The sequence below is a fragment of the Osmerus mordax genome, chromosome 20, assembly GCF_038355195.1.
Source record: "Osmerus mordax isolate fOsmMor3 chromosome 20, fOsmMor3.pri, whole genome shotgun sequence".
NCBI lineage: Eukaryota > Metazoa > Chordata > Actinopteri > Osmeriformes > Osmeridae > Osmerus > Osmerus mordax.
In genome coordinates this window covers 4,776,237-4,789,947 of record NC_090069.1, presented here as the reverse complement: position 1 = coordinate 4,789,947, position 13,711 = coordinate 4,776,237, and the positions used below count along the sequence as shown (strand labels likewise).

Here is a 13,711-nt window from a genome sequence, read left to right as displayed (position 1 = left end):
CTTGGCCATAAAGCTGTCGAAAAGAAGCCAAATAATATCAAAATGGTGTCGAGTATGGCATCACGCAATAAGGATTTTAGCAATGCAGTTGGCAGAGAACCTCCACTTACAGCTCAGTTCAATCCGGATGAAGTCTTTGATGCCAAAGTTTTCCAGGAACACCCCGGAGGAGGCAGTGGTTTTGAACATGAATGAGATGTCTGCGCTTAGCTCTCCGTGGAAGGTGGGGAAATGCAGGTAAGAGGTCTCCTTGTTGAAAAAGGCAGCATTCCAGAAGCTCTCTGAAACGGAACAGAAAAGGCTTCATTCATGACACACCCCTAATGAGGTTTACACTCGCCATGAATAAGTCCACTCGCGCTTAATTAGATCACAAATGTATCATTTCAGCAACACATTGAAAATTGATGTCAATTTACTGAAAGGATACATTTCAGGTAAGCGAGACTGCAATTATATATTTACATTTACATTTAGTCATTTAGCAGACGCTCTTATCCAGAGCGACTTACAGTAAGTACAGGGACATTCCCCCAAGGCAAGTAGGGTGAAGTGCCTTGCCCAAGGACACAACGTCAGTTGGCATGACCAGGAATTGAACTGGCAACCTTCGGATTACTAGCCCGATTCCCTCACCGCTCAGCCATCTGACTGGGGTATATATATAAAAAATTATAATAATAATATTGAGACTGATCAGTAAATTATTACCTGATTAGCGACGACCATCAACGAGTAAACATGAAAGGGAGCATTGTTTTTGCTACCATCCAGCTAATGTTTTTTGAATACGTAATTAGTTCCTTTGTATAATCACTAGAGTACATAATTAAAGTATGACTGACGGGCAAAATGAGAACCTTGAATTAGCATGAGGAGAAGACCGACTTTGGATAATCACCATGATTAATCTGGAGGTTACTGAGGAGATTGGGCCAAACGCATTCTCCAGGTCTACGCATAGCAGTCACACATTCACATGTATCCATTGTGACGAGAGAAAAGTATACTGCATTTCACTGAGCACAAATCTGGAAAAGCCGGATATCTATGCAGTAAAACAGTCACTATGCCTGTACAGATGTGAACATACTGTAGAAGCAGATCATCTGGGGATATATCCAAAGCAAGCAGCCAGTCATTGAATTATAATTCTATGGAATTCACCAACATGGAATGAGAGGACAGTCAGTACTTACTGTCGCCATGGCATCTCAAGGGGCCAACTTGATAGGCTCCCTCAGAGCCAGGTCTCTGTGTGTCACCAATCAGGACGGCTCTCACAGGCAGGTGCTCCTTATGGGCGAGCAGGCCTGAGTCATTGGCCCTGGGGTAACAAAGACAGGAGGCTGACAGTGAAACGACAGAAGGATACCAGACAACCTCCGAAAAAATTCAATAATCCAATTCCATCACCACTTTTACTCTATCTTTATAGGACCAGGAAATCACGCATAGAAATACATACACGGGATAACTGGATTTTAAATGAGCGCATATATCCAGATGGTGTTTACCATCACCTGTTGAAGCACTGCTGCCAGAAAAACACTGCCTATAAATACAGAGGCTGGCCGTGCAGGTGCTGTGTCTTTTGAAAATCATTTCAAACTGAGAGGGGGACAGGAATAGATGTGTTTTACAGCGTCTTTGGAATTGGATCCAACATGGCTCAGGACAAGCACAGTAAGATACAGAGAGAGAACTTGTCCCTTGACACTGCTTGGCTCGACTGATATTTTATTGTCCTCCCCATGTCTGGACATTAAATAGTTTCAGCTGGGGAAAGAGGAAGCTGGCCTTTCGACCTGCAAATCAGGGTGTGCCACAACAGGACGGAGATGCTAAATGTACAGGAAGTTGCAGAAGATTAGCCTCTTAGGGCTCGCTTTATGGTTTCTTCCTTGAGTTATCGCCGCCTTGTCTTGCTGGACAGCCTGCGTCCACAAGGCTAGGATATTTGAAGGTGTGTGCGGATTTAAAGGTACGGTACCACTCCTTGCGGTCGGCGTCGCAGTTGCAGTAGTGGTTGGGGTCAACGCAGTTTTCCTGCAGGCCACAGGCGCATTGCTGGCTCCCTGGCACGGCTCCGCCCCAATACGTCTGAGGGTCTCCTGATTGGCCCACCCACCAGCTGAAAGGGGCACCGTCTGGACACACACACACAAAGACACAAAGAGACGCACACTGTACACACCATGAGGAGCCTCCCAACATGTTGTTAAAAGTCTTATTGATTCTCTCTCTCTCTCTCTCTCTCTCGCTCTCTCTCTCTCTCCCGCTCCCTCTCTCTCGAAATCCATCACCTCTGATCTCCTTTATCTAACAGCTGTGTGCCAGGGTTTAAACACCAAACCGGCACTGCACCCTCGCATATTACAGTATTCTGCATTTGACATTTTCTACCATTATTTATGTAGGTTTGACATTGTTTTGCCTTTCTGATATCAGGCCTTGCTCCAACTAGACAGCTAATGGACAGCAATTACACGGTGACACTGGGCCTTCGCTCGGTCTGTGTCTAAACAAGCTATTACAAGGTAGACATCGCCTCAAATAGAAACATATGCACACGCCGACGACACACAACAAAAGGAAATAAACCAGCCGCCCCACTAAACGCAAAACCCAAAGTCGATTATCCATACATTATCGTAAATAAAACCGAACCTAAATGAATTGGCAACAATGAGCGAGATAATCAATTTGCGATGTCTGCTTAAGCCCGGCTCGCGAATCTCCGCGCTCCCATCCCAACGAGCAGCCTTTTATTTTTAATCAGACTGACCTTTCTGGAAAAGGAAAGGGATCGATACTCCTAATAAAAAGGGCTTACCTGGTGTGTTTAAGAGGCGTGACTTTCTGCAGTGGTAGGACAGTTCCTGCTCGCAGTATTCCGCCTGGGTAATTACAGCCCCAAGCTGCTCCGCATCGGCCGAATAGTTAAAATGGGCTAAATGCTGATTTCTCCCCGAGGACGGTTTTAATTTGGTAAGCTCTGTGTTATTATGCTGGATCACCATCCACGTCTTATCTGTAGGAGAGGACAGGGGGGAAACCCGGGGTTCATTATACATAATTATGGAAATGAGAATGATGTGGGGAGACAGAGAAGGTATGGCGGGAGGACGAGATGATTCCGATAAAGGTGTCTGCCAGCCTATCGCAGACGTGGGGGCTGTCAGATATTATGGGATGTCTGCCACCAACGGGCAGACAGAGTCATCATCAACTACACACAATGAGGCGCTTAACTCTGAGGAAAGGGCGGTGGGGGGGGCGCGGCTATGATAGCTAGTACACACACCATTGGGCAATTCGAGCCATATGCCAAATTTTCAGTGAATCAGTGGCACTGCGGTTGAACCCTTGGCAGTGACATCACTGTGGTGGGAGGCCAGGAGGCATTGTGGGATTGCGCCGCCAGAGGACAGGGCTTGATTATGTAATGCATGCAGGTGAAACACAAAGTCCCAGTGATGTCTATGGTTTACCCGTCATGTTGCAGTAGATGAGCTGTGGTTTGATGGGGCCGCTTCCGTCCACATCGATGTAGAACAGCCCAGATGAGTTCCCCCTGTGTTTGTATGCCTCGCAGGACCGCTCGTATATGGCTTTGGGGGGTAAAAACAGGAACAAAACAACTCCATGATGAGGGCTGTTAAACCTGGCAGATTAGCATAAATGTAAGAGCTTTCAACAGGGATCGGTGAATTTAATGGGTTTGTTGTGGCGTACGGTTCAGGGATGTAGTTGCGACCCCCCTCCCGCGAGTGCCGCGGGTTCAGAGAGATTCCTGTGGTTTGAGTTGGACTCGATTGGGGCATGAGAGCGTCTGATTCAAAGTGCATCAGGCGACATGCATTAACACCTCATGATTCTTATCGCGTATCAGCCACTTAGAGAACATTGCGGCGAGCCTTGAATTACAACACGGTGCAAATTACACAAGAGCTTCTTTCATGTGAATGAGCCGCTTTCTGGTTTACAATGTCAACAAATAGTTCAAGTTGATTACGCTAGGTGTTTTCAGCCTTGAGCATGTTTCGTTCTTTGCTGTCAGTATATCCTGTCATACCCCGCCTCAGGTCTTGTTAAATCTTCTCTTGAAAGTCCCCTGACAGCAATACTGAATAGAATCTTTTTTACCATTCGTTATTTTGGTTGAGAAGGGCTGACCGCAAGTTTTACCGAATGGTGTACATTTGTGGATAATGACTAAATATAAATCTTACAGAGCTGAACTGACAACCATCACAGGAGGGCAAACAAAACAAACTTTGATTTGTAGGATTGAGGGGGCTGTGTCATACAGGGACACGGACGCGGACTAGCCAGTTACGCTTGTTGTCTTGGCCTTCCCAATGTACTGTCACAGTACTTGAATTCTATCGCAGCCCAGAGCTACATGATCGATGTGCACCATAATTTTTCGAAAGGATGGAGGAGAAGAAAAAAATCTGCATGCTGGATTAAAACGAGACGGTTTCCCTGAGGGATACAGGCATTGTCTACCCAGGTGCACTTTCCTTCTGTATACTATTTTGAATCCCCCCTTTCTGTGGCAGCTTGTGGCTGCCTCTCAAATGAATAATGAATCCCCCGAAGATAATGGCATCATTAAGAAGAAGAAGAGAAAAAAAAACAGATAGTACCTAGGTAACCGTTGTTACTCATTCAGACATCTCCTTGCTCAATCTTTCGTTTTTAGCGCTCTGACCCGGCATAGATCAGAGGCAACTTTGCCACTCATCATTCTTGCCCCAATCTTAGCAGTTTAGTCACACAACCCCATCTCACAAATCTCCTTTTTTTCCCCGCACCTACAAACGGTTCCATTGATTTATCCGCCTCTTACTTGAAATCTAATTATGCGTAAAAAATCTCAGCCAGTCCTCTCTCGGTCTCGTCCACTCTGCCACTCGAGTGTGAAAGTGTTAAACGGTGCAGCGATTCCGTTTGACTGACAAGTGCTTAGTTTCACGTGAGCCCCCAATCTCTAATGACAGTGGACTCACAGAAGCCTCTCAGATCATTAAAGTCTCTCTCACTAATCCTTATCAATGGCCCGGCTTTGCCGTGAGGCTCTGGCAGTCAGGCTATGGTTGCCTCGCAGACAAGAGTCTGACCTTGAAAACAACAGGCGGCTGTTGTGTGCATGCACGAGGAACGAAAAAAAGATCCTCTAGAGTGAATAGGTTTAGCTAAGTCGTGAGGGGAAGTTTGTCGCACATCCCCTGTCTCTGCATGTGTGAGGGTGCGACGGGGTGCACCGTGTGTGTGTGTGTGTGTGTGAGGAGGGGGGGCTTAGGACTCACAGCTGTGACAAGTTGCTCCACTGTAGCCTGTGTGGGAGCAGTTGCAGTGGAATGTACTCCAGGACTGAGTACATTTCCCACCATGTTCACAATGGCTCGGAGAGCACCTGAAAAGAAAAGAAGGGAAATATTCAACACGCTGAGTTTTCAACAACTCAAGTTCAATGTCAGGAGTAACGAAATGTTCAATGGCGAGAAAGTATTCCGTCTTAAACGAACCCTTCGCTGGCAGAGAAACGTTTATCGTACCACGTTCAAGGACTACGACACCCATCCAGCGAGACCCTGAATGTTCCCTGGAACAGTTGTCTCTCTACAGTGGCACGGCACTCATTCGGGGAAGGAGAGCACTCTTTCATAGTGGCGGCATTTCACAACGGCTCCTCCCCCAGCTTAACATGCACCTCAGGAGAACCGTCTCCTGTTCTCGTGGCTGGGCGGACGAATTGGATGTGTGTGCCGCGGGATAATACCGGCGTGGCTGGAGCGCCGCGAGGAACTGAAGTACGCTCGACAGGTCAGCCAGTCGAGGTAGCCTTCCACACTGTTCTCTGTACTCAGAGGAAGATTCAGGAAGACAACTGGAGGAGGAGGAGTCCATGGTGCTCAAGTCAGTCCCGCGCACGCACGCGCACACACGCACACACGCACACACACACACACACTACAGCTGCTGGCTCTCCTCCCAGTTCATTGCCTGAGCTGCAGCACAGGGACTCTTAACAGGCCGTATCATGCACACACACACACACGCACACACATACACATACAGTATACAGTACTCAAACACACACCCACACACACACTCCCGCTCTGTGAAGAAAAACTCTGACAAACACATTACAAGATGATGGTTATTAGGACATACAATACACACACAGTCACACTACATCAACTCAACTTCTCTATTCCCAGTCTTCTCACTCTCTGTACTAGGAATACACTCTCTACCGGAGCCACCCCACACCGAGCAACTCCATCTCAGCAAATGACTGTTGGCAGGTTCAGTGTCTTGCTGACGGGTGTGTATCCATGTGGCCAGCCAGAACCGTGAGGCCTGAACCGTGAGAGGCAGAGAGGCAGACAGACACACAGCAGTCCGTCAGAGGCCCCCTGCGGGGCCTCCGGGCTGACTGATAGCCGCATTAACACGCACTCACACAACAGGACGGTGTCACCGAGGTGAGCTCGGGCTTCCGTCTCAGCCTGAAGAGAGACGGGCCCCGGATCGGATCAGAAACCGGGGGGACGGGGGTGGTGCCGGCGGAGGGGACGGAGTCTGAGGCGGCCGATCACGTGTTTGGATGGTGCGAATGAGGTTAGGAGGTTTGTGGCTGGAGAGAGCCAGGGGTCGGGTGAAGGAACGGGGTCTCGCTCAACATGCGCGAGGGGAAGGCGGCGTGCGACGCGAAAATCACATTACTGTGAAACCACGGGAGGTGTATCCAATCGCACACAACAAGAGTCTGAGTCATTAGAACTCCCAGCCGAGCTCCCCTAACCCACTGGTAGAGACCATTAGGGAAAATGCTGGTCTGGAATGGCCTATTGAGGCTCCGTAGATGCCTGGGGTAAATCACCTCATTCTCCAGACCAGCGTGATAGGAGGAAGGTGGGTATTTTTTTCCATTTGGAGTGCTGAGCTGAGAGCCAGCACCTGGTTTGTTACAGGCGGGCATTCAGGCAGCCCACACAGGTGACAGGTTGGCGCAATCACCCTCTTTTGCCAGTGCACACACCATGCCAATCCCTCTGCCCCTCACTTAACTCACCCTAACCCGCCTCTCTCTCTCTCTCTCTCTCTCTCTCTCTCTCTCTCTCTCTCTCTCTCTCTCTCTCTCTCACACACATATATTTTTCTCCCATGTCTCAGCCCCATGTCCATCTCCCTTTCTCGTCCCCTCCCTCTCTTTCCCTGTGCCCCCGACCCCCCCGCCTCCCTTGCCAGGTCCAAGTCCTCTGCATTGTGACCCCAATCACAGCCAGGTGACAAACATGCCTGAGTCACAGCGGTAAAGTCACTGGCAGAGACAAGCCCAGCAGGCAGGAAGAACAATGGTGAAGGCTGTGTGACGTGAGCCTGTGTGTGTTTGTGTATTTGTGTGTGACAGAGAAAAAGAGAGCGAGGTAGTGAGATCGAGAGAGGGAGAGAGAGAGAGAGAGAGAGAGAGAGAGAGAGAGAGAGAGAGAGAGAGAGAGAGAGAGAGAGAGAGAGAGAGAGAGAGAGAGAGAGAGAGAGAGAGAGAGGGGCTGTATTGTTCATCTGGAAGTCCGGCGTAGGCTAGCTATGTCAGGAGGAGCCTGCTGGAGACAGGTCATCTCTTCCTGCCCTGGGGGTCAACGGTGAGAGACGTCAACTTCCAAGAGACAGACCCCATGCCATGTCCACAACCTCGCACTGACCCCTCGGCTTGCTGAAGGTAACAACAGGGAGGCTGAGACACTATAGCTTCCACAGACACCTCTCTGTGTAGCCGTATCTACTGGGAAAAACAGGCCCACCGACTGAAGGTGTAACACTGTACATAATGATGTGTTAGTCTAACCTTTGTAGATATGGAAACATATCCAATTCCTGCAATAACGGTCAGAGATAAGACTTATGTCTATGGTACTAAAGGCACAACAAAGCCCTACAGCAAAGCAACTATCTTCCCCATAGGCAAGAAATTACTAGTTAAAAACAGACTCTACTGGGTATTCAACATAATGAGCTCTCAGTAAGTGGGGCAATAACAAGACATAAACATAAAAGTCATTGTAACTACATAATAAATACCACTAATGTTGACAATTATGGGGTTGGAGATAATTATATTGAGACAGTCTTAACAATAGACAAAGTGGTTTCTTTGGGATGGTTAAAATTATGTTTTGAACATTCACAATGTGACCACAGCTGACTACTGTACCTCATATTTTGGGCTTTTTTTGAGCAGCTCAGTCTAGAGAATTAGCTAACCAACCTCGAAAAAGGGTGGTCTGAAAAATCGGTAAGTATCATAAATAATTCAGGGACACTCTCATGGGTCCCTGCCCCTCTCTTCTGTAGCCTTGTTCTCTTTACCCTGAGAACTGCACGTCGTCTTCAAGGAAGGACGTGTTCTCGACGTTTACACAATGGCATCGTTTTATTAGTAACCGTACGCACTATTTATGTCCGCGCTCTAGCGACGACGCGATCTCTCACGCGAGACACGGGTGCACGAGAGACACGAAACGAAGGCCCTGTGCTTTTTCTCTCTTGGTTTGGATCCGGTCTCTCTCTATTTTGTATCGTTCCAACTCGCACACATGCCCACACGCCCTCACACATCCTACTCCAGCCGGCTCTCTGAAGGAAGCTCTTTTAACATCTTGCTATTTTGATCCCCTCTGACAAGCAGCCAAGCAACCACACCACACAGCCATATTAACACTTGGATAGATTGATAAACCTGCAGGGCGAGACGGAGAGAGACGGAGAGAGAGACAGCGTGAGAGAGATAGAGACAAATCTTCCCCAAAAATATACACACCAAGATTTCCTCCAGGAAAGTGCCGACTTTGCAGAATTTTGATTTCCATTTAGCTTTGTTTTTCTAAGGATTCTGTAATACATAAGCAGGTTGGGCCAAAGTTTGTTCCTTAGGATGCACTTCAAATGTGTTATGATGCAGTTTCTATCATTTTACATAACTGGAGCACAGTAGGCAGAGCAGGCATTCAGCACACAGTGCAGTTCATGTAAATGCAGAAAAGAAATTCCCAGGAGTGCTTATAAAGTCTGTACACATCTCGGAACACAAACGATCCTAGAGATAGAATGGAACATGCACTGTTTGTTTGGTTCATCAAGATTCAGCCAATGACATGTGTTGACAGTTTGGCAGCTCGATTAATTGGAGTTTTGTGAACTTTTAATTTGTACAACAGTAATTAACTGTGCTTCGGAGGTTGTCCGACTCCATCTTCAGTCTTGGTGTAATTCTAGTTCCACAGTTTGTTTTGATTCATAAATGTCAGAACTGGTTGTATAATGACTGAATGTTTATTGCCTGGATATCTGGGAGTCTGTCTTCAAAAAAGGGGTGCAATCAGATGATACTACAGTAATGACCTCAACCCCCAAAAACATCTAACATACCAATACCCACACGGGCACGCGCATACACACACACACACACACACACACACACAGTTGCAATAATTGACTCTGGAATGAGCTTCTAAAAGGAGACAATTATTAGATTGTCCCTCAGACTTCTCAAATTGATGAAATGAAGTTCTAGCAGTTACGAGAAGAAAACAATTAAAGTTGGTCTTTCTTACATGCAAATTTGTTGTGACTCAATGCTTTCTGACACAGTATGCAATATGTCGGACCCATATGCAGCATGGCTGGAAAAAGGACCAAATCTTCTCCTGTATGATTGGCTTGGTGACTAGGTCTTCTCCAGTATGATACGCTATGGGACTAGCTCTTCCCCGGTATTGTTGACTATAGGACTAGATCTGCTCCAGTATGGTTGGCTATGGGACCAGATCTCCCCCAGTATTTTTTTTTTTTAAGTGACTTATGTTCAACAGCATATTTATTATTCATCTGAATAATACGATCCATGTATTAACATGTTGAGAAATTCAATTAAAGTCAGTGAAGCAGAGATAGTTATCTCCATGGTAAGCACAAGAAGTACCGAGCACAGAGATTGTTGAGTGAGTATTCCAAAAGGAGAGTTTATAATTGTCACTTTAATTGTGAGGCTCCTTGAGCATGGAGATGCAGACAGTAATCCATTCGTTCTATCGCTCACGACTGGCTAGCGCTGGGTTGAGCTTCTCTCTGATCCGACGCAGTCTGGAGAGACGGCGGCTCTAATCGCCTTAACAACGGTGGAAATTAAGATGACAACAATGCCGATGGAAGAGATGGGGGGGGGGGGGGGGATGATGAGGTGGACCAAGATGGCGATCGTGATGATAATGATAATGGGGCGATAAGAATAATTGCCATAACAAAGATGGCGACGTGGTAGATAGCAGAGGATAAAACATGTCGTAAACACAGGGGATACGGTGGGCCGAACATGTAGCCATGTTCACAACTGAAGAACGAAGGGAGGATATATTAAGAACTCCTGCCCCAAGAGGGTTGCCCAGAGTTTAGCCGTGACAAGGCGGCAACCGACTGAAATGGAACAAATAGAATTCTGCACAAGTCTTCCAGTGTTCGGCTAAACAATAACTCTAAACTTCATATGAGACCTAGGTAGTAGTGGCTGCCTGCTGCTGATTTGTTATCTGTGTGACTTGCTTGGATGGTGAAATCTCAACCACTTCTCACTGCTGCACCCAGATAAATAAATGATATTGTCAAAGAAGTACATCAATAAAAAGTTTCCACCTCATATAAAGTTGAAGCTAGATGACACAACAATCGAGCAAGGTGATTGAAACATCTGACAGTTTTATCAACAGTGAGATATGGGTGACAAACAACCTTCTTTTTTGTCTCAAAAAACAATTCTGTCATAAACATACAATTCATTTAGGACAGCCAGAAAGGAGGTGTTGGGAAGGTGTTGATCATGAAAACTGCTCCATCATCAATTCTCACATTCAAAGAGAGAAGCCTTGAGCATCTAAACATTCGATAAAAGTGGTGTTCCACAATCTCAAGAGTGCCCACCCCTAGTCCTGTACCACCAATTTGAATGTACAGTGCGACAACACGAAAATCCATTCATTCATTAGTTCGCTCTGTTTTTTCTCTCTCTCATCTATCCATCCATTCGTTCCTTCACCCGTTAAACAGCGCCTGAACATCGACACGCTTCGTCACTGTACACGGGGTACCGTTGGGTAGGCACTGACCTGTCGATGATTCCACACATGTCGATTTGCAGGTCACTGAAGTTCCCTATCAGCATCTGCTGCACTTTAATCAGGTCCACGGGATTGCCATCCACGTAGATGGAGCGCATGCAGCCCTGGAACACATTGAAGGGGTTTCTGCACTCCAGGTTGTTTTCGCCATCTGGGCAGCCTGAAGTAGACCGAAAATAATAGCAGCGAATCAATACTCACTCACTGGTAAGCCTTGCACATGCCGGTCACAAATAGAGCAAGCTGTTGCCCCTCGTGATGAAGGGTTAAAATATGTTATATTATTCACAGTGGAGCGAGGGTCCCCTTGTGGATGGAACACTGGGAGGCACGAGCTCAAGGCTGACATGAAGGCAAACAGGGCTTCTCAGTATGTGTTATGATAAACAACAGCCGGGTTTGGCCTGTTCTCTGTAGCTGCGCATTTGACGGTAATTAACTGACAAGACTCGGCTGAGAACAGGCCTACAACAGAGGACAGGCGAAAACAAAAAAACCCTAAGGAAAAGACCCCGTATAGACCCAGGGGCCCACTTCAAACCATCAACCATCAAACCTCCAAACACAACTGGTGTGATCAAGTAGCAGTTTGATCCGAGTTTTCATGCTACTGTACTGTTTCGTTGCATCGTCCCTGTAGCTTGTCCTCACCTCCGAAGAAAAGGGAGTTTCCTGTCAAAACAGGAAATGCTGGGCTGGCATGAGCCGTGGAGGCCTCTTCTTTGTCTACGGAGACGCTGAGTCGACCTCGCCTGGAGTTCAGGTCCACTGCATGCCACTGTCCGTCATTCAAGCCAGATCCTGTCAGATCAATGTTGGTGAGTGACACCTAACTTGATGTATGGTGCAAACCCCCTTTTTGAACTTGTTTGGACTATGCCAAAAACACAACGGATATCACAGAAACACTCAGGCTAAGTGAGCTATTAGAGTTTTAATTTCACACCCCATAGTCCACCAGGCAGCCTATTTTGCAGACGTCCACACCCTCATAAAACACTTGGTAACCGAAGCTATGTATTATAGAAGGGCACAGAAACAGCTGAATGTATCAGAGAGCATGAACGGCACAATGGTAAACAACATGTTTATGCATCGTGCAAATGAGACGCATGCTCCGAATGAGACCACATGAGTCACTGTGAATCTTGTGGTAACATTTCTACGTAAAGGTTTTTTAGGGAGCATACAGCAACACTGCAGTGTGTGTATGAGTGTATGTGTGTGTCAGGGTGGCTCCAACCTGCAGTCAGGTCCAGCAGCATCCTGCCAGCCTTGTGGATCTGCAGTTTGACTCGGGCCTCGCTGAGGTAAAGCCACAGGGTGGCTCCCTGTGGCTGGAGGTCAAAGGTGATCAGAAGACCCGCTTTGTTCCACGTACGGAACTGCAGGCCCACCGTCACCCCATCCCTCTGAGTCGCCCCCGGCAACTGGAGGAAGCTTTCAGAGCCAGCAAACGTCATGGCGACAGAGACTGGCTCAGCACAAGTAAAGGTCACATTGCCCTGAAGGAAAGAAAAAAAGAATAATATATAATGAAAAGATAAAAACATAAATATTAATTAGTCTGACTGAGAAGGTGAAATCATGGGAACATCTGACCTGACACTGCTGGGAATAGCAAAGCCATTTAATCAGCAAAGTCTCCTTAAAGAGAACGTCAATATTACCATAATTACAGCTAGGGAGTCATGAGCTCCTCGCTCTCAGGACATTAGCATAGCAAACAAGAGCACTGGTGTCAAGTGCGTCTTCTTCAAGTCATCATTACAGGCAGGTCAGAGAGAGCAGGGGCGTGGATGTGGGGAATGTGCACTGTTGCCCATCGCTTTGAGTTGTGCTAACCACGGTGGCTTTATTGCTGAGGCTGCAAACGTGATCGACTACGACGAGCCTCGCCTGGGGCGGTATCAGGAAAAGCATCTTTGTAATGGGTTCGGTGTTTGCTATAAGAGGAAAGAGCAACGGGAAAACCGGTAGATCAACTCGAAAGGGGTCTCTGCGAAAGCAGTGGAAGTGATTTACCGGAAAACATACGGTGTACAGTGTTTCTTTTGAACTGTACCACAACAACACTGTTCAACATTGTTCTCCAGGCCCTGGAAATAACAATGAAACATGTAGTGAAACTCGCATCCCTGGAGCCCAGTGTGCCTCTGCCTTCATACCCTAGTACCCTTTCAAACATGCTAGTTAAATAGGAGCACAGATATTAAACTGTGGTTCTTATTCGCTGTGTCACAGTAAATGTGTGGATGTATTGGTATTCCGTTTGGCCTAAAAAGTGCTCCCAAACGAGTTGATTCTCTTTATTTGCCACTTCATTTCGGAGAGATTAAGATAATCATTTAGACAGTGGAGAATGTGTTCATGAGAGACCAAAGCGTTATAATAAAAAAAAATCATTATCCATCTATAAAGGTCTACTCTCAGCTCAGTTACAGGGCCTCGTCATGATTTTGTTGAATTAATTAATGAGCAATCATTCACACTATCTTCAAACGATCCCATTTGTATCATGGCTG

The 13,711-nt window shown here is 46.8% G+C and overlaps 1 protein-coding gene across 1 annotated transcript in view; it reads right to left on the bottom strand.

Annotated features, from left to right (window-relative positions):
- Positions 1 to 13,711, bottom strand: part of cntnap3 (contactin associated protein family member 3) — a 55,979-nt gene that overhangs the window by 13,907 nt on the left and 28,361 nt on the right. Inside the window, exons 8-16 of the mRNA XM_067257949.1 lie at positions 12,430 to 12,691; positions 11,838 to 11,987; positions 11,175 to 11,346; positions 5,319 to 5,425; positions 3,495 to 3,614; positions 2,837 to 3,034; positions 1,994 to 2,150; positions 1,200 to 1,327; positions 111 to 281 (exon numbers count right to left, since the gene is read on the bottom strand). Coding sequence (XP_067114050.1) covers positions 111 to 281; positions 1,200 to 1,327; positions 1,994 to 2,150; positions 2,837 to 3,034; positions 3,495 to 3,614; positions 5,319 to 5,425; positions 11,175 to 11,346; positions 11,838 to 11,987; positions 12,430 to 12,691 — 1,465 coding nt within the window. The remainder of the gene's footprint in view (positions 1 to 110; positions 282 to 1,199; positions 1,328 to 1,993; positions 2,151 to 2,836; positions 3,035 to 3,494; positions 3,615 to 5,318; positions 5,426 to 11,174; positions 11,347 to 11,837; positions 11,988 to 12,429; positions 12,692 to 13,711) is intronic.